This window comes from Microtus ochrogaster, linkage group LG2 (genome assembly GCF_000317375.1).
Source record: "Microtus ochrogaster isolate Prairie Vole_2 linkage group LG2, MicOch1.0, whole genome shotgun sequence".
Taxonomy (NCBI): Eukaryota; Metazoa; Chordata; class Mammalia; order Rodentia; family Cricetidae; genus Microtus; species Microtus ochrogaster.
The window spans coordinates 19,266,352-19,285,776 of record NC_022028.1 but is presented as its reverse complement, the minus strand read 5'-3'; the positions used below and the strand labels follow the sequence as shown (position 1 = coordinate 19,285,776).

At 38.4% G+C, this 19,425-nt stretch overlaps 1 protein-coding gene across 7 annotated transcripts in view; it reads left to right on the top strand.

Annotated features, from left to right (window-relative positions):
* The window catches only part of Znf451 (zinc finger protein 451), a 70,268-nt gene that overhangs the window by 6,129 nt on the left and 44,714 nt on the right, over nucleotides 1–19,425 (top strand). For 6 of the 7 annotated variants that reach the window (XM_026785585.1, XM_005359892.3, XM_013351047.2 and 3 more), the window contains one exon: nucleotides 3,768–3,848. In XM_026785585.1, coding sequence (XP_026641386.1) covers nucleotides 3,768–3,848 — 81 coding nt within the window. Of the gene's footprint in view, nucleotides 1–3,767; nucleotides 3,849–5,614; nucleotides 11,454–19,425 lie in introns of those variants that run through there. The other variant, XM_005359893.3, reaches the window with a different exon arrangement.

The following is a 19,425-nucleotide window of genomic DNA, read 5'->3' as shown; positions in this document are numbered from 1 at the left end:
AAAAAAAAAAAAAAAAAAAAAGTATCTCTCAGTTAATAGTGACTGCACAATCGTGTATGTCACTCAGTTTTATTATCTGTATAATAGGATGATTTCAGTAATCAGAATCTCTGTAAAGCAGTTATGGAAATTGGATGATATAATTTGGAAAACCTAGCACAGAGCCTGGTATGGGGCTAGATACATTTTCTCCATTAGGGGTAGAATAAGTGGAGTACTACATGTTTTGGTTTCTCAGATTCAGTATGGCAAACAGTTTTTTTTTTTTTTAAAAAAGATTTATTATGTATACAATGTTCCTCCTGCATGTACACCTCTATGCCAGAAGAGGGCACCAGATCTCATTACAAATGGTTATGAGCCATCATGTGGTTGCTGGGAACTGAACTTAGGACCTCTGGAAGAGCAGTCAATGTGCTTAACCTCTGAGCCATCTCTCCAGCTCCAATGGCAAACAGTTTTAAGTAAAGATAAAAGGGAAGTTGATTTTGGTGAGTGCCTGAAATCCAAGCGGTGGAGAGATTGAGGGTAGCTATTGATACAAGCAACATACAGGGACTTCATGGTCAGCCTGGGGACTGTAAGGAGTGAGATCCCATCTCAAGAGAAAACAAGCCAGTGTGGTGGTATATACTTGTAATCACAGCACTCAGGAGACTGAGGCAGGAGGATTACCTCTAATTTATTTTGTATCTGCAGTGCAAATTAGTTAAACGTGTGCTCTACTTACACAGAAGTATTTTTCTTTGGCATGCTTATAATTTTCCTTTCAGTTGTTAATGTCTCCTGTATTACTTTTCTCATTGCTGTCATCAAATACTTGACTGCAACTTATGCAATGAAGGGCTTATTTTGGCTCACAGTCCACAGTAGGGAGGAAAACATAGTGGCAGGAATATAGAAGCAGCTGCTCATGTGTCCCCAGGCAGGAAGCAGAAATTGTGCTCCCTCTTACCGGCCATGGGATGGTGCTGCTCAAGAGTAGGGAGGGTCTTCAAGTTCTTCTCCTTGTCTCATTCTGTCCCTTGTAAGTTAGTAATCATTTGTTGCATAAGTGGATTTTCCCCCCTCTTTTGTTTTCTCTTGTCCTGGGTATTTTTATTATTTTGTCTTAATGACTAAATTGTGTGAAATTATCTTTTATAGTTCAGCAACAGTTGCATATCAGTGAAATGATTTAGTAGTAAAGTTCTGGTAGTCTTGCAGTCTTGCTTTATCTGATCTTATTTTTGGCCATATGTATCTTTAACTACATTTTAAGAATTGTTAAATTTTGTATATTTGAGCCAGCATTTTGCCTGGGCTGGTCTTGGGAACTTAATAACCTTCTTGCCTTTGCCTCTTGAATGCTGGGATTTTAGATATATGCTATCACACCTGACTTAAGTCTTTATATTTTCCCTAGTACTGGGGATTGAACCTCAGGGCCTTGTGCATGTTAAGATCCCCACCACCAGGTTGCACCACCAATCCCTTGCATATTCTTTAGTCCTGGCCTTGAACTTATAGCATGTCCTGTATTACAGGCCTGTGCTACACATGCCCAGCTTATTTTCATTTTCTTGATAGATTTCTGTAATGTCCAGCTGGCTCTGGCCTGCAATTCTCTAAGTATTACAGCCTGGCTAGCCTAGAACTTACCAGACTCTCGGTGCTGGGACTATAGGTGTATACTAAGACCAATTTCTCTTTTTTATTTATGGAACTTCTACCCCTACCTCTGTGTTTGTGTTATTACCTGGAGACTTTCTCGATTCATTATATCTGTGTAGAGTATTAAGTTCCTAAAAGTCAGGTCTGATGACACAGCTATGATGCCTGTGATCCCTGTACTTAGGAGGCTGAGGAAGATTGTGGATTTCAGGCCAGAATGGGCTGCATAAAAAAGTTCCAGGCCACCCAGGCTTCATAGACCCTATTTGTCAGAAATAAACCAGAAAGTGGAGTATAGTGTAACAAGTTCGTAAATAACATTGCTTGAATAATCCAGACTATGGTGATAATATCAATGGTCAAAGCAGATCCATTTTCATCTTTTTTACTGCCTTCTTGAATTTGAACATATGATCAAATGATTGGACAATATCAGTACCAAGAGTAGACTTTAGTCTTAAAGTAGGTGATACATCTCTGTTGACCATGTGATTATTCCCCCCCCCATGAATGTTCATCTTAACAGCTTGAACATAAATTCCAGTTCCTTTATCACATTTCATGGTTTTAAAGTTTTGCTCACCAGTTTTATCTTGATGTCCAGATCACTATCCAGAAGGATGGTAATTTATGGTTTATTAAAACCTGAGAGAAAAACACGATCTGGAGGGAGAGAATCTTGAGCTAGATGTTCTTACCTTCTGTCTACACCAAGCAGCCTTCTTCCCTCTATGATCTCTTAAGATCGGTTGTGTTTTTTTCCTATGTCCCCCTTCCCTTTTATTTCAGTGTATTAGATTTTAAAATTTTGAGTCAAGTTCTCACTTCATAGCCCAGCCTGGCCCTTGAACTTCTACATTATCCCCCAGTGCTAACAAAATAGGCATATACCAGTCATACTGTAGATTTTAGAGGTTTTTGTTTGTTTGTTTTTATATTGCTCTCTTTGTCTTTTACGGTATGGTTTATGTGCTTACAAAGCTTTATTTAACATTTCTCTTTCAAAAGTCATAGTAGTTTTGGTGCTCAGTGTTTTTGCCCACATTCTGCACTGATGACTTTATATTGGCTGTAATCATTTCGGTTTAGTTGAGAATTTAGTAGTTTTCTTGGGGTGGGGGGCGGGGAGCATCTTCCAAATCTCTCTCCCAAAATGTTCATACCCCTAAATTACAGACCTGCATGTTCAGTTGTTGGCCAGGCACCTTTGTGTACATCTGCAATGCTGGCGTTGGTATATTTCTAGTCACTTGAACTACTTTGATTTCTTGATTTTGTTTTTTTTGTTTGTTTGTTTGTTTGTTTGTTTGGTTGGTTGGTTGGTTTTGGTTCTTTGGATAAGATTTAATTTTCTCATCTATTTTTTTTCCATTGTGCCCAGGTTCTCTTAGGTGCACTTCACTCTTTTTATCATTACCTTTAAAAGTTGTACATTATTGTGTGTCTGTACTAAGTTATCTTGTTTTCCCAGTTTTTGTATTCTTCTGTGGTGTTCCTATAATGTTATTCCCATTGTGATGTTGCTTATTAATTCCTTTTTTGCCTATTGAATCGAGAGCTGGACTTTTAGCCTGACATAAGAATAGGAAGAAGATTGGAGAAGAATCTCGGTTTAATGTTTTACTCTCTTAAGTTTAGGGAAATGAAGCTAAGTTATTGGTCAAAGATCTCTGTGATCACAAATTTGGATATCTTACTGTTGGTGCTCATCCGAGGTGAAATGCACTGGGTCATAGTATCCCTGTGGGTTTAGGTTTAACTTTTAGCCCCCCCCCCCCTTTTCTTTTTAAAGATACTGTCTCACTTTGTAGGCCATGGTCTAGAACTTGCTGTGATATAGTCCAGCTGGTCTTGAACATGTAGTCATCCTGCCTCAGTTTTAAACTGCTTAGTACTGTAGGCATGTACCATCATGCCTGGCTCATTCACCTTAAAAAAAAAAAAAACAACTCTGAATAGTTACTTTTGCTTATAATTTGTTTGTTTGGTTTTTTTTTTTTCTACTACTTGTATGTGTTCCTTCTCTGAACCAATCCCAACAAAGAACATTGTTTAAAATTCTGGTTTGGTTTAAATGATGTTCATGATATGCATTTCTTCAATTCTGTTTATAGGAAGGACCATTAAGACCTGTTCTTGAATATATTGATCTGGTCAGCAGTGATGATGAAGAGCCTAGCACCTCTCATAGCGATGTAAGTACATTACATTTGATTTAAACTTTTTCACTTGTGTCAGTTAAGAGTTTTTTGTTTTTTCTAAAGAGTGAGGAAAGCAATAACTGTGTTTAAGAGCATCAGTGCTCTAGAAAATGTTTATTTCCGTCAGGATGGACCAGCATAGTTAGTTCAAGGAGTCTTTCACTTCTTCAGTTCTTAAATTTGTAGGAAACTTAACACTGGAGAGAAATAAATGATAAAAAGGGAATTGTAATTAAAAACCACAAGCTTTTTGCTCACCTCCACCCCCTTCTTTCTTAGAACTCTCTTCTGGTATTTATACAGCTGAATTCTTCACTTTTTGAACTATGTGGCCAGAGAAAATTTGTCTTGGGAGAAAGGAAGTGTGAAGATCTTTCAGGAAATGGAATGTGGAGACTTAGAGCCGATAAATAATTCCAGTCTTCTCTCCTTTTATCCTTTTCTCTCCCCATCCTTAGAGCTGGTACATGTGACCTGCTACTTGTAGGGTTGACCTTTAAACCGATGCCATACTTTAAGAGTTGAATTCCTTGAACCCTTCATGGCAATGTTGGCTTCCATTTGTTACTGCTTAGCCCAAATTTCTGTTAATGAACTTTTCTTGATTAGAGAATTCCTAGTTCTTGCTTGCTTGTGGTGACCAGAGCCTTCTTGTTTTATGACATAGGGACTTGAGACTTGGATCTGTGATCAGAATGGCTCAGTTTGAGATTTCTCTCACTTCATCTTAGCCCTTGTATTGTGTTGCTTTATTTTATTTTATTTTTTTTTTTGCAATTCAAATGAGAATTAGTCCTGCCTCACAGGATTGTCTTGGGGATGAAATGAAAAAGTAAATATGTAAGTTCCTTAAAACTACAAATATTAAGCAGAAATATACAACTGGAAGGTTATTCATGGGGAGTTAAGAAAAAAAATCTTAAGGCAATTTAAAATGACCCCACTTGAGGGAATTAAAAATTTTTTTTTTCCATTTCAGTAGTACTCTGTTCAAGTTTTCTCCGCCATCATCTTCCACTTGCTGTCTTTTATATACTGAACAGATGTTTTTTTCTTTTATTAGTTGTTATTACAAGTGTCCTTACTGCAGCATCTTATCTTAGCCTGGGATTAAGCAAGAGAGTAAAATAAGTACTACTTTGAACTGAATTTTTGTTTGGTGTGTGTGTGTGTACACGTTTGTATGGATGTGTGCAAATGTATGTGCAGGTGCAAGAACACACATGTGAAGGCCAGAGGCTAACATCAGGGTTCTTCTTCAGTTGCTTTCTACCTTACTTATTTTACTTTATTTTTGAGGAACTCTTAATGAACCTGGAGCTGGCTGGCTAACTACACTGTCTGGCCAGTGCATTCGGGATTTGCTTGTGTCCTTTTCCCCAGTGCTAGAATTACAGATGTCCAGTTGCATGCCTTGCTTTTATGTGGATACTAGGCATCTAAACTCAGGTCCTCATATTTGTATGACAAGCACTTTACATTCTAAACCATCTCCCAACTTGAAAATGATTTTATTTTTATCATGATTTTTTTTTTACGTTCAACATTAATGCTTATTGTTTTAATGGGGTCAAGGGTAATGAATCCTGTGCATTTGTCTTCTGTTTTCTTTTGCTGACCTATTATTTCTGTCATTCTTATTTATAATAATATAAAATTTGAATTCTACTTACTGGACATGCATCTCTGCACTTGAAAGTTAACATATTAAAAGCATTTTTTTTTCTTCCTTGGTTTTCTTGTTCATGTGGATAACCCAGAGAATGCCTGAATCTAAGGTGCCACCCTCTGAGAATCATCGCCCAGAAATGTGCTCTAGCTGCAGTGTTCCTCTTCCCATTGGAGACAGCAGCTCCTCCTCTGGGAGTTGTGCCAACAGTCCACAAAGAATAGTTTCTCAACCTTCTTCTGTTGAGAATCAATTGGACAACCAGAAAAATGATCAAAATAATTCAGATATTAATATCTCTGAAACAGAGACACTTAAATCACAAAACAGTCAGACTCTACCTTCATCATCACTACTGGTCCCCCAAGAGTCTTTGGCTTTTTCTGAGGTCAAAGAAGATTTACCTATCATGATGTCTTCAGCTTCACAGAATGGACAGGATGCCATCCTGTATCTCCAGACACAAGTGGCTGAGATGTCCAGAGTCATACGTGATCTGCAGTCCAGGAGTTGTTTTAGATTTCATCATTCTAGGTCAAGTGAGAACTCGTCAGTTCCTTGGGATATGTCCACCTCTAAGGAGGACGGCTTATCTACAGTTGAAGAAGAGGCTGATTGCAAATCTCCATCAGCTGATGACAAAGGGCAGCCAACTGACCCCATGCAATCTAGTTTCACGGGTCTTTTGAAGAGAATGGAACAAAGAGGTGTTATAAAGAGGGTGACATTACAGTCTGAAACCGAAACATGTGAGGGGAAGCCTGATTGGATGACCTCTAAAAAACGTTTGGTTCCTCCATTGCATCCACTTTTGAGAATTGCCACCACTGAAGTTTTTAAAGACCCTGCTGATTGCCATCCTTCTTCCTTCATGGGACATAGGGTATATCCTGTGGCCAAGGACACATCTCCATTCCAACCAAATCCACCAGCTGAGGGACCCATTATAGATGTACTAGAACATAGCAAAAGAGGAAACACGACATCTCCTTTAGACTCTACCTCAAAAGAAATGGAGGTCATGGGTTGTAGGTTCTACCATGCTGCTTCCATTGCAGCCCGAGCTGCCAGCTATATGGCCTATATGACTCAGTATCAGCGTAAACTCTGGGAAGACATGGAAGATCTGGTTCATGATCCAGAGTTTGATCGTGGAAAAGCAAGGTGTATAATATCGGATGGCATGGATGCAGGACTTTGGCAGCTTTGTACCACCAGGGACATAATGGACTCTGTAGTCAGAGTTATGGCCATGGCAGTAGACTATAGAAGACAGGCCTGGCTTCGACTTACATCTCTCACTAAGAAAACCCAGGAGAAGATCTTACACTTGCCCTTTGATGGTACATCTCTTTTTGGACAAGATGTGAATGCTATTGTTGCAGAAGACAATAGTATTAAAGAAAATGAATATAAAGATCACAATAAATACTATACTCAGCATCGATACTTTTATAGTCATGATCAGAAAGCACATTATCACAACAGAGGGTACTCTAAAGGGGATTGGTACAAACCCCGGAATCACCCTTATAGATATAGAAAAAAGGGAGACTCTCCAGAGCGACATGGGTATAAAAATTAATACTCTGGATATTTAGCAGATTAGCCGTCCAAGATCCTACTTTACCTGTTTTTCCTCAAGTTGGGGTCATCTCAGAAAATGAGTGCATGTCTGGAATAATCACAGCTGATGTTTGAGTTCTAGACCTTTGAAATGAAGTTTATAATAAAAAGACTTAAGCTTTGTTGGTCAAATGGAGACTTTGCTCTAAGGAGTATTGGACAGGGGTTTACCCATTATTTTTGTTCCAAAATAAGTCCAGAGAAGGGTACTCAGGAATCTGAATCTTCTGGAATTAAAAGAAAATGTGTAGATTCATGCCTCAGGAAAATCTTGTTGGTAAACTGAGGACTTGCAGATTTTGGATCTGGAAACAATTTGCTACTAGATCAGTGTTTACTAAGACTGAAGTGCAAAACCTTCATTTTTAGATCACCAGTGCTTCTGGAACTTCAGGCTTCAGCTTGATGGGTCATCAAAAAGTGGTAGATGTGTTTCAGTCCCTCTGTTAAGATTATCAGCTCACCATAGTTCATACAGTTATCAGTCATGAAGCTATATGTCTGCTGGAATTCCTTAAAATTTTTGCCAAATCCAGTTTACTTCTAACTGGGATGATTAAATGTCACAGGTCTACTTTTGGACTCAAAGTGGAAAAAGTATTTTCCTACCTGTAACATGACTGTAGAAAAGTTAAACTCTTCATCCTGACTGAAGGCTACCACACCATCACTGCTCATAACGCTGCATGTGGGATAGCTTTCATTGCCATCAATCTTTGTAGTCTTTGACTTACACCTGTGAGACTCAGGCGTGAGTGGGCCTTCCAGTGAGACGGCCTTCTTAAACCTGTTTTCTAAGCAGTTGCTTCTTTTGAGGTTGATAGTGCATTACATTCTCAGTACAATAGACAATGCATCGCCATGGCCCTGGAAATATAGAATATTATTCCCATCATCCAGGCATGCAAATCTGAACTCTTTAAGAGCAAGAATTCCAAACATGCCTGACAATCTGGTCTCTTGAAGTAAAGAGGGATGACATTAGTCTAGACTTCCTTGAGAAATCCCTGATACGTAAAGTGTGATTGGGTGTTTTCAAGATACACAGCTGTTTCTGAATATAGATGATAATACTTCTTATTGAATTCTTGAAAGGTTGGAATCAACACTTGAGTGATGTGTTCTTAGTTGACTTAATTTGTCGTGTAATCCAACTGGACTAACTCTAAGAGATGATTTACATTTTGCTCCCAGTAATAACGCTCCACCTTTCTGGAGCTGGCAGCAGATACCTCAGCTATGTTAGTATCCCACGGTGTCATCTCTCTGATCTCAAGGCAATGGCTGTATAATATACTAGCCCTATGTCCTTGTCTTCACAGCATGACTTTTAAAGTAGAAAGTGTCAAGTTTGAGGAGGTTTGAACACTTCACCTAATGTAACTTGGCAGCCAAAAAATATTTTTTCACAAATGTAATTATGTAACGTCTTGGATGTTCAAACACCTGCTTTTTCTTTATTTTTAATCTGCTTGATCAAAATGTTTTAAGTATACTATTAGTGGAATATAGCACTGTCTTATGGGTTTATGTGATTTCTGTTTCTTACCATGATTCTTACATCATAGTGGTTGACATTTTCTGTGATGCTAATCTCTTTGTAAGTCATTAGACAATGCCTTCCTCCTTTCATACCCATAGCCAGCATTCTGCTTAATCTACATTTCTTTGTCTTACTACATAGAACTTGATATGTAGACCAGGCTGGCCTTGGACCCATAGCTATCAGCTTAGCTCTGCCTCCAAATAAAGGCCCGGCTGGCACTTTTCATTTGTGCATCTAGATTGAAAGCATGGATTTCACAGCTTGGATGAAGTTACTTTGTCAGATCATTTTAGGGTACTGTGTTGGACCTATTTGTTTTCTTTGTAGATTAAACCTGAACTAGTTATCAAGCATTTAGCAAATTTAACCAAATTGTATCTAGGGTTAATATTTAACTTACTTTTCTGTATCAACAACATTTTACTTTGACTTCCTTAGGTTCGTTCCAGGGCTCTCTAAAGTGTCTCTCAGATGAGCTCCAGAAAAAAACAGACTTTTTGTAGCTCACAGCGAATTCTATACAAAGGCGTAGACTCAAGCCCCTACCGGTAGCAGTGCAGTTTCTTCTGCGAAAGGAGTAGCCACTCAGACTGCATTGGGGAAAGGGTGCACGCAACTTTGTGCAGTGTTTCTGACTAGTTCGGGTTACTGCAGATGTTCCTCCTTTTCCATCTTGCCCTGAATTAGATGCTACATAGCACATATGATTTGAGAAACTCCTGTTGTTCAAAAACGAAACAAAAATAAATAATGCTTGAAGACGTGTTCTTGGAAACTGTTTTGGCATTCCCACCTAATTTATTTGTACTGATTATTGCTTTAAATCATAGTAGACAACAACATAAGAAGCACATGAAATTTAGCACTTTAATAATTTTCACAATATTATACACTGTTAAATGTGTTCAGGACAGCCCTACTATCATCTTAGATGTTTAAGTTATTTCTTAATGAAGTACATTGCTTGACTACTAATTGTTAAGTCCAAGCAACTCCAAAGGACTCAATTTTCCTGAAAGTGAAGAGTTTCAGGAAATCACCAGATTAGTGATTAAACAGACAAACTAAAAAAGTATTTGGCCCTTGAGTCGTTTGTGAACAGAGCATGGTAGGGTGGGAGCTCTCTTAGCTGTAGCTACTTGGCTCAGAAATATTCCAGCATCTTTTACCTGTTTATCTTTTTTTTTTTTTTAACTCTGGCAAACTTGAATGATTATGATGGTGTTATAAAAGTTGGTACTTGGTGTAGTGAGACAACCCCAGTAGACAGTACAGTAGAATATAGCATTTAGATTTAACCAGCTAAATATTTAGATTGTGTCTGCAGAGCCTGCAGCAGAATTTCCTATTAGGGTGAGTGAGAATATCACTAGCTTTTTTAGATACCTTGGAGTACTTAAAAGTTTAATGATTTGATTTTCTCGAAAGAGATGTGTTTAGTTATCCTTTCCTTCAAAATGTCCTTTCTTGACTAGACGTAAGATGTATTTGAAGACAATATGGTTTTTTTGTAGTTACTGTGTATAGAGAAATACTGTTTCCATTTATTGTTATATAAAGTGCCTTTTTAAATTTCATTCTTATGTTTAAGACCAAACCTTCGATGTGGTGTTCATGTGACTTCACAGTGATTTACCTAGTTTATTATCTTTATTATCTGTACAATTGCACTATTTCCATGTACTTCTGAATGCTAATTTGTTTTTTTATAGCACTGTTACTAATTTCAGAAGGTTATAGCATAAATCTCCCTCTTTAATTAATGTCACAAAAGTTCATTTTAGGTTTTAATGATTGGTTTCTAGACATAAAAGTAGCTCTTTTTTTCTTTGTATATTCTAGATTTTCTGATGTAGTCATTTATCTCACATCTAACCTTGCTCATCATAGCCATAGTAAAACAACTTATATTTGCTTAATGGATGTGTTTACTGTGATAGAAACAGCAAGGTCATTTTAAACAGTAAAGTTGATGGCACTATATATTTATATATAGTAGTCTGTGGCAGCTTCCTTGTCAGTATAATTGGTTTTTTTTTCCTTTTTAAACTGGCAGCTTCTTTATTAGTATAACTGCATTTATTAGCCTTCAAAATGCTATTTTTGAGGGCAGCATATATTCTTTCAGGCTACTTTACTGCATTATACCTAAGTGACCTGATTGATAGCGTCCTTAAGGGCCTGACACATCCAGGATATATACCTCTCAGGTGTTGTAAGCAAGGAGGTTGAAAAGACAAAGTCCAGAATTCCCTCTCACTGTAGAATTGGATACTGATAAGGGTAACAGAAAGGTTAGCCACACTCATCATTCTTGAAGTTCTAGTTCATTGGGATTCTGCTGAAGGCTTAGGATTATGGGTTAGATCCTTTTAGGAGTAGAAGAATGCAATAACCATTTTTGTTCTTCAATGTGAGGCATATTTTGCCCCAGTTTTGCACTGTCCAGTTCCCCTGTTTTTGAAATTTACCCGTATGTACTTGATGTTGATGGCTAGACCAATAACTAATTGTTACTGTGGATACATCTTATGCATGCCATTCGGTTAGTCAGGTTGATTCTGTGTGGTTTTTAGTGGACATACAAACTAGACCGTTTTTTTTTCACTTAAAACTTAAAGAAGTTAAGTGAGTGTTGATTACTGTATTGAATGCAGATTTTCTTCATAATTAGCAAGTTTCATAAACCATTAAAATCTATGGAGTTTCCTTTCCTGGATGATTGAGAATGGTGTTTTATTAAATTCTTTTTCTCTTATTAGTGTAATCCCATGTTTGTACTCCTGTGTCATTATTTATTTGACTTTATTATAATGCACTTTTGTATTACTTAAGATCTTACTACTGGAGTTTGTGTTCACTTCCTGTAGGATGTAGAGGTGGTCCCAGTTCAGTTGTGTTTTGAGAGGGGCTTTAGGTAGCTCCTCAGGCTGCCCCATACATAATTTTCCTGCTTTAACCTCCTGGGGGCAGGGACTTCAGGGGAATGGCACCATGCTGGGCTTTTAGTCATGCCAGTCTTGCTAAGGGTTTTGATACTGATCTGTCTTTACCCAGAATCTCTTTCGAAGTCTGATTTTTCCCTTAATCTCTTTGATGTTGAGATTTTGTATACTTAGCATAAATGTGTATGCATGATATATGTGTGTGTATGGTGAGTGTGTGTGTGTGTGTGTGTGTGTGTGTGTATGTGTATGTGTAGCACATGGAGGCCAGAGGTTGATGTCAGGTGTCTTCCTTATTTACTTTTCATTTGTTTGTTTGTTTGTTTGAGATAGGGTCTTTTATTGAACTATGAGTTCACAGGGTTAGCCAACCCAAGACTAGCTAGGCAGTGAGGTCCAGGAATTCTCCATCCCACCCCCACCTCATACCATATATATTACACATGCATGCTATTGTGCTCAGCATTTTACATGGGTACTTGAGTCCTTGTACTTATGTGGCAAGCACTTTATCTATTGAATCCTTTCCCCACCCACCAAAGGAAAACTTTGCTCAAGTTTTCCTTCCGTCTCTCCCCATCGCTTCCCTTCCCTCTCTCTTCCTCCCCAACCACCTCTCAATCCTGTTTCATGTTCCTAAGTGCTGGAATTAGAAAGTGTGAGCCATTTTTTTCCTACTAGCCAAGATTTTGATGTTAATTTGTATATTTAAATGTCATTTAATTTGTATGTTTAATAGTCAAAAGCATTTGTGATAAGAATGTATTTAGTTTTTCTTAAAATCTTTAAAAAAAGTAAAGGGGCCGAGAATATAGTTCAGTGAGAACAGTACTTGCCTAATGGGCAGAATGCCCTGGGATCAAATCCCAGTACTGCATCAACCAGTAATGGTATGTCTAAACCCAGCACTTAGGATGTAGGGGCAGGAGGATCAGAAGTTCAACATCTTTAGCTACTCTTTGAGTTTGTGGCCCTCATGGTCTACATGAGACCCTGTCTCAAAAAGAAAGAAAAAGAATTTCATAGCCAGTCCAGTCTCAGTTCTTCCTGACTCTTGAACTTTCATTGTTTTTTTTTGGGGGGGGGTTGTAATGTCTCATTTCATGGCATTTTCTTAGTTCAGATGTATATATTTAATTGGTGGTGTTGTTGCTGTTGGTTTTGTCTTAGATACGGTGTCTCTATATATAGTTCAGGTTGGCTCTGACTTCAAGACAATTTCACCTCACTTTCCCAAGAACTGGGATTCCAGAAGTGAGCCATTGTGCTTCGCAGATGCATTCTGTATATATTGTTAATGGTTAAATTTATTATCATAAAATTCATTTATAGTATAGCTCTGATATGTTTAAAGTCAACCAATCTTTGGGTTTTAAGGGCTTTACTAGTTTTTTTTTTTTGAGGGAGTTATTGCAGATGGTTTATTAGATTTTTCTAGGTTAGAGTTCTCAGGTTTCTTTTAGAACTTGGAAGACCTTAGATTTTGTTTTTGAGTATTATAGTGTGTTTAGTATTCTTGCCTCTTCTCTTTGGTATAAGGGAAAGTAAATATATATTTGGTGATATTTTTTAAAAATTCAACTTTGACTGTAAATGCCTCAAGTATTGCTTTGTTAGAGGTTCTCTTCGTCCTTGTACAAGGCTAGCTTTCATGTGCTTCTTTTCCCCATGAACTTTATGCCATGCGTTTTGTTTTCTTTTCTGTAAGAGTGACTATTACAGCATTCCATTTGAAGGGACACAGAACTCCCATTTTTGTCTGTGATGGCTGAGTCATACTCCTAGGACTTATTTATAATGCAGTGTATATGTTAAGTAACTTAGTGTGCTATGGACCCTTTGTATCTTTTTCAGTTAGTGAGGCAACACTGACCTGGATAATGATGGAATGAAATTACCTCCAATCTTTAAGACACAGGGTGTGTTGTTGTTGCTTGGTGTGTGTGGGAGGGAGGTGCTTTCATAGAGGGTCTTGTTGTATAGCCCAGGCTGGCTCAGGACTTGTTGCAACCCTTCTGCCTCAAGTGCTAGGATTCCAAGTCTTGTTTGAAAAACATTTCATTGCCAGCTAGGTGTGATGTCCCATACCTTTGATTCCCAGCATTATGGAGGCAGAGGCAGGCAGAAGATCCCTATCACTTCTAGGCCAGCCTGATCTATATGGCCAATCGTAGGCCAGCCAAGGCTATATAGTGAAACCCTGTTTCAAGAAAAAATTAAAAAAAACAATAACAAGTCCTGTTTCTTTGTGGAAATTTTCCTGTTTGGAATGCAGCCCATTCCATAATATCTTAAATAAAATATATTTAATATGTAATAACCTCACTTAGATTCTTAGCACAGAATTGTGCATGTATTTATATTTCTTTAATGAGCTGTAATAGCTCTGTGTATTGTGAATGCTTAGACTACCTTGATCTTGGTTGCAGTGGATTTGTCAGTTTCCTGTCTGGAAGAAAGGCAAGGACAGAATGTGTGTGCTGTGTGTACTAAGCATTCCTAGCTACCTTCATCTCTGTGCAGATGTGTTCCAGTGGTGTGCCTCCACTTTGATGCAGACTCCCTCGGGTCACATCTTTTAGGGACAAATCTTTTTCTGTTTATGGCTATCCATGCCGTCTTGTTAGTACTTGGTACTGAGTTTTAGTTATCCCACCTTTGAGGTGAGGAATAGCCTTCACTCTTCCGTCTAGGTTCTATACTATGGCTGTTGTCACAGTGCTCACAGCTTCTGCTCCACTACTCAGACTCAGTTCACTCGTGGCACTAATTAGTCATAATTTTTATCTCTTACTTTTTTGTTCCATTTTTGTGTAGTGAAACAAAGGTGGAATGGTGTTTGAATTTTAAAACACTAAAGGCTTTGACCTCAGTATTAGCAAGTCACTTATTGTCTCAGCCTCTGTTTCCCTACTTTAAGGTACTAACTGGGTGTGGTGGCACACGCCATTACATGCCAGCACTGGGAGGCAGAGACAGGCTAATCTATACAGTGAGTTCCAGGACAGCCAGGCCTACATGGACCCTGCCTCCAGACAAATAAATACTTTGAAAAACACTAAAGCCTAATGCAGATTTAATTTTATAACTAATTTTGTTATTCTGCATTCTTAGATTTCCTGTGAATGGGATGAATTGCATGCTTTTTACTTTTTTGGAAATTTCATACTTGTGTACCATGTATCTTCATCATGTTCATCCCCACTCCCTGCTTTCCTGGGCCTCCCTAAACAAATCTCCCCTCCAGCTTAGAAATCTCCCTCCCAGCTTACTGTACTGGCTCTTTTAAAATTTCCCACAGCTTTATTTAGTGCTGCCCATGTGTACATGGGTGTGGAGTCATCCACTGGGCATGGGCAGCTGTCAGTCACACCTCAGTATCCACTGTGTGTAGGCAAGGACCGAGAAAGGTATGGGTGCACTGAGGTCTGGTTATGGAGTACGTTCTCACATGGGACTCCATCCAGAACAGAAGCTGAGGAAGAGCCAGGCATTCTGATGCCTGTACACTGCAGTAACTTCTTTATTCACAGGAATATGTGTGGTGATGTTGTCATGAGAAAGGCCAGCTAGAGAGGTCAGAAAAGCCTTCCTACCAGCTGACTCAGCTGACTTTGGAGGGTGTTAGTGTAGTTGGTCTGCTGGAGAAGCAGCCTTTGATTTAGGAGGGAGAACTGAGACTGCCATGAGGTGTGTCTGGCTTCAGAATGGTAAGAACAGCCTTAGAGATGTACAGAAATGAAGGAAATGAAACTGGAGAGAGTAAGTTATGCATGAAGATGTGTCGGTTCCTGTGACTAGGTGTATTGCTTGAGTGGCCGTTGCCTAAAGGTTATGGAAGTGTTCAGAAATTGTTTTATACTGTGTCTGCTATGCACGTCTAAAATAATTGAAGCTGAAGAAAGACCACAGCATTGCTTGCATTCCTTTCCTGGGGCAGCTTAAGCAGTGAGCGAGAACTGAGGACTGGTGGAGAGCACTGAAGACACAGAGTGGAATCCCTCCTGGCTAATGCTGCATAGGGTCCTTTAGCCAGTACCTTCTTCAGAGCAGCAGCTGTGGCCGATAGCTCTCAGTTTTGACTTAGGAACAGTTTCCGGGCAGACGTGGAGAAAATGAACATGTGTAAGAATGTTGTAGTTGGCACCTGCAGGTGGTTTGTGCTCATGCATTTTGTGCTTGTGGTAATTCCAGTAGCCCCTGAACACTTTATCAACCTCTGCTTTTTTTCTTTGTTCTTTCTCCTTTTTATTTTTCTGATACAGGATCTCATGTAGCTCAGGCTGACTTTGAACTCACTGTATAGCTGAGGATGACTTAGAATTTTTGATCCCCCTGCCCTCACCTCTTGAGTGCTACGGTGACAGACAGGAGTGACCATGCTTGGTTTATGTGGTGCTGAGGCTCAAACCCAGGGCCTTGTTGAATGTTAGGCAAGCACCTTATAGTTACATTCCAAGTTCTCTTTCTGTTTTGAGACAGGGTCTACTCTGTAGCCCAGGCTAACCTCAGATAGGCAGTGGTCCTTCTGCTTCAGCCTCCTGAGTGTGGGAATCACTGGCATGAGCCACTGTGTCTTGTCCTGCTCACTTTTCCTTCCCTCCTCTCTTTTTCTCTGCTTCCTCCCCTTCTCTTTCTCTGCGTCAGAGGCATCACAGTGGCACTCAGGGTTAAAAGTAACTCTTTCTCACAATTTCACATAGTCTAAGATAGTTAGAAATCCTCCTTCAATTCCAAAGTTGTATAAACTCCTGCGCGCATGCACATACGTGTTTCCTGTGCTGAGGGTCTGTCATTAGAAAAATAAATATAGAAAGATACTAACAACTTACTCAAAAGATATGACAGGTAGAATCTTATTTAGCAGATTTGGTACCAGCTTTCTTACTGGTATAAAGTATAGAATGGGGTATATCTGCATGTTTGGATTTTGACTTTGTTTATATAAAGCAGATATTCTGTGAACTCTGTATTTGTGAACAATAAATTGGAGTGGGAAGGAGATGGCTTTGTAAAAAGGGTTTTTTGGTTTTAAAATTATCACTGGGGGTGATGAATATATATTGTACTGCATTGTGTTTATCTCCTGCTTTATCTGTATTTGGATATAAAATTCTTGAGAAAACTTGCTGCCTTTCAAACTGTTTTTTGGGATGAGACTTGAATCATAAATTGGGCAAAAGGGACTTCTGGTACCTAGAACTTTGGGATTACAGATTACAAACCAACCTTGGAAAACTGATGACAAAAGGCTTTAAATTTGGTAATGCGTTTGTTTCAGGAAGTCTTCCCGACCAAGTATGCTAGGCAGATGGTTAGTGTATACTGTTTTGCAGTTGGCCTCTGTTTTTAGCTTTTTGAACTTAGGGTCCTTTACATAGCAGTTAAGGGTAATGAAGCTAAGTGAACCTTTGCCTTGGGTTATTTTCTGTGCACGCCTTTTACTATTCAACCTCCTATAGCCAACAGATTTTTATTGCATTTTTAGTATCTTTGCCAAAAACCAGAAAGTGCCTTTTGGTGAGTCAGGTAGGAAAATGGTTGCTGAGAGCTCTTCTTTGAGCCAGCTTTTGCAGAATGCTTTTCTCTTAACTTCTGTTATCCTGTGAAATAGGTTGAGTAGTTATCTCATGTTACAGAATTAAATTAATTACAGAATTACTTTAACTGAAACATGGATATAGTTTATCCATGTTTCAGTTAAAATAATTTTATAGGAAATACAAAATTTAATATTGCTACTAAAATCACCTTTTTAGAGATGAGCAGTGATTCAAGAATGTCTTTTTTGTATTATTTAAGCCACTTATATACTACCTCAAGCTGTTATTCAGTGATTTTATTCATAAAACCCTATGATTTTCAACATTGTGTTTCTAGAACTTGTCAAAGCAGACTCACTTCTTTAACCTTACAGTTTTATTGAGTTAATCTTGGTAAAATATTTCTGAACAACTGATTTAGCTAGTGACAGCAATAAAGAAAAGGTTGGGAGTCAACTTTTGGTGAAAGTTGTATGAGAAGTGAACTGAAAGAATTTGTGGGCTGAGTGCGGTGGTGTATAGCTTAAGTCCCCTCCCCCCCAAAAAAGCCAATCATGGTAGTTCACACTTATAGTCCTAGTATTTGTAAAACTGAGGCAGGAGGATTGTTTGGTTTAAGTTTGAGGTCAACTTGGACCACATAAAATGAGACTGTCTCCAAAAATAGAGAGGGTGAGATGCCAGAAAAAAAAATTCTAGGTAACATTTTAGCCCTACACTGGCCTCAGACCTGCTTTTGCCTCCCCACTGCTGAGATTATAGGCACGTTGCTGCCATGCCTGACAAGAGTTTTTTAATAAAACATTCATTTTGTAATCCCAGCCTTCAAGAGGCCAGGCAGGGTGATTGCCATGACTTTGAGGGTTGTCTGGGCTATGTTGCAAGACAATGTATTGAAAAGGAAAACCAAAAGGCTTACATTGTTCTCAGCACTCAGTGTTAAGGACAGTTCTTAATTACTAGGGGAGAGTTGGCAACCCTAAGGCACTCAGCTGACTAAACTGTATAAGAATACCTTTCAGAATTGAGAATACAATGATCTGAGAAGCAGGTATTTGTAAATGGATTTCAAAAGAAAGTTCATCTGTTAGTCATTTATGTAGGCATTCATTGAAGATTAGTTTGAGAGAAATTTAACTACTAGTAAGAATTTCTTTTGTGATGTAATCAGCTCCTTTTAAACACATTTGCGAAATGACCTACCTTTATAATTGAACAAGCTTTTATAATTGGGCAAATTTTCTGTTGCAGATAGAAGAAAGTGGATTCTAACTTAGATAAGGAAATACTTAAAAATTTTAGCTTTTACTTTGGTTAAGTATTGTTATTTAAAATGCAGTTAGTGCGTGGGCTTTGGATGTTTTCAGAAAGCACATGTGAGCTGGGTGTGGTGTTTCAGGGTTGCTGTCCCTCCACTTGGGAAGCTTGAAGAGGTGTATCATTGGGGCCCAAGAGTTGGAGATTTAACATGGGAACCAGTCTCTTTAAAAACCAAAATATACTAGAAAGGCACATAAATAAGTAAACAAAAACAATATTAAATGGTTTTAACCAAGTAGTCTTTTGCTTTAAAATGGCAATGGTACTTAATCTTAACAGGAGCCACTAAACCTTCTGTATATAAGTCACTTATCTTAGTTCTTAGTTTATTGAGATGCCTACTGTATTGTCAGGTTGGTATCCATGCATAATCTTAAGCATGCTTTTCCCCACTTCTCAAGTAGCAAGGACTGCAGGCTTATGTACCACTATACCTAGAATTAATCAATATGCTTCTGTTGGGCTTCGGGAAATTGTAATCCACTCATTTTATCTCTTGGGTATTTATTTCCAAGCAACAAAAGATTCAAAGTTTTACTGCATTCTGTCTTCATCTACTCTTGATCATCGATAGGTTTGTTAACAATTTCATTGCCAGTACTGATTGTGGGAAAATTAGAAACTAGGTATGAAAGGAGGAGACCCTCTAGACCCTCTAGACCCTCTAGACAGGCATAACTGCTATAGACATTTTGATTTATACTTTTCTGGATTTGCTGTATGGTATTATTTTCACGTTTATGTCTATGTGATAGAAAAGAAAGATACTGAAATATAAGTTTAGCATCACTTTATTGATTAGCAGGATTTTGTGTCAGTTCATTGGTTTATTTAATGATTGTACTTTATTGTACAGTTTACGTAGCAGACCACAATTTCTAGTGATCTAGTGAAAGTGTCAGGTTCTTAAACTTTCCAGGGA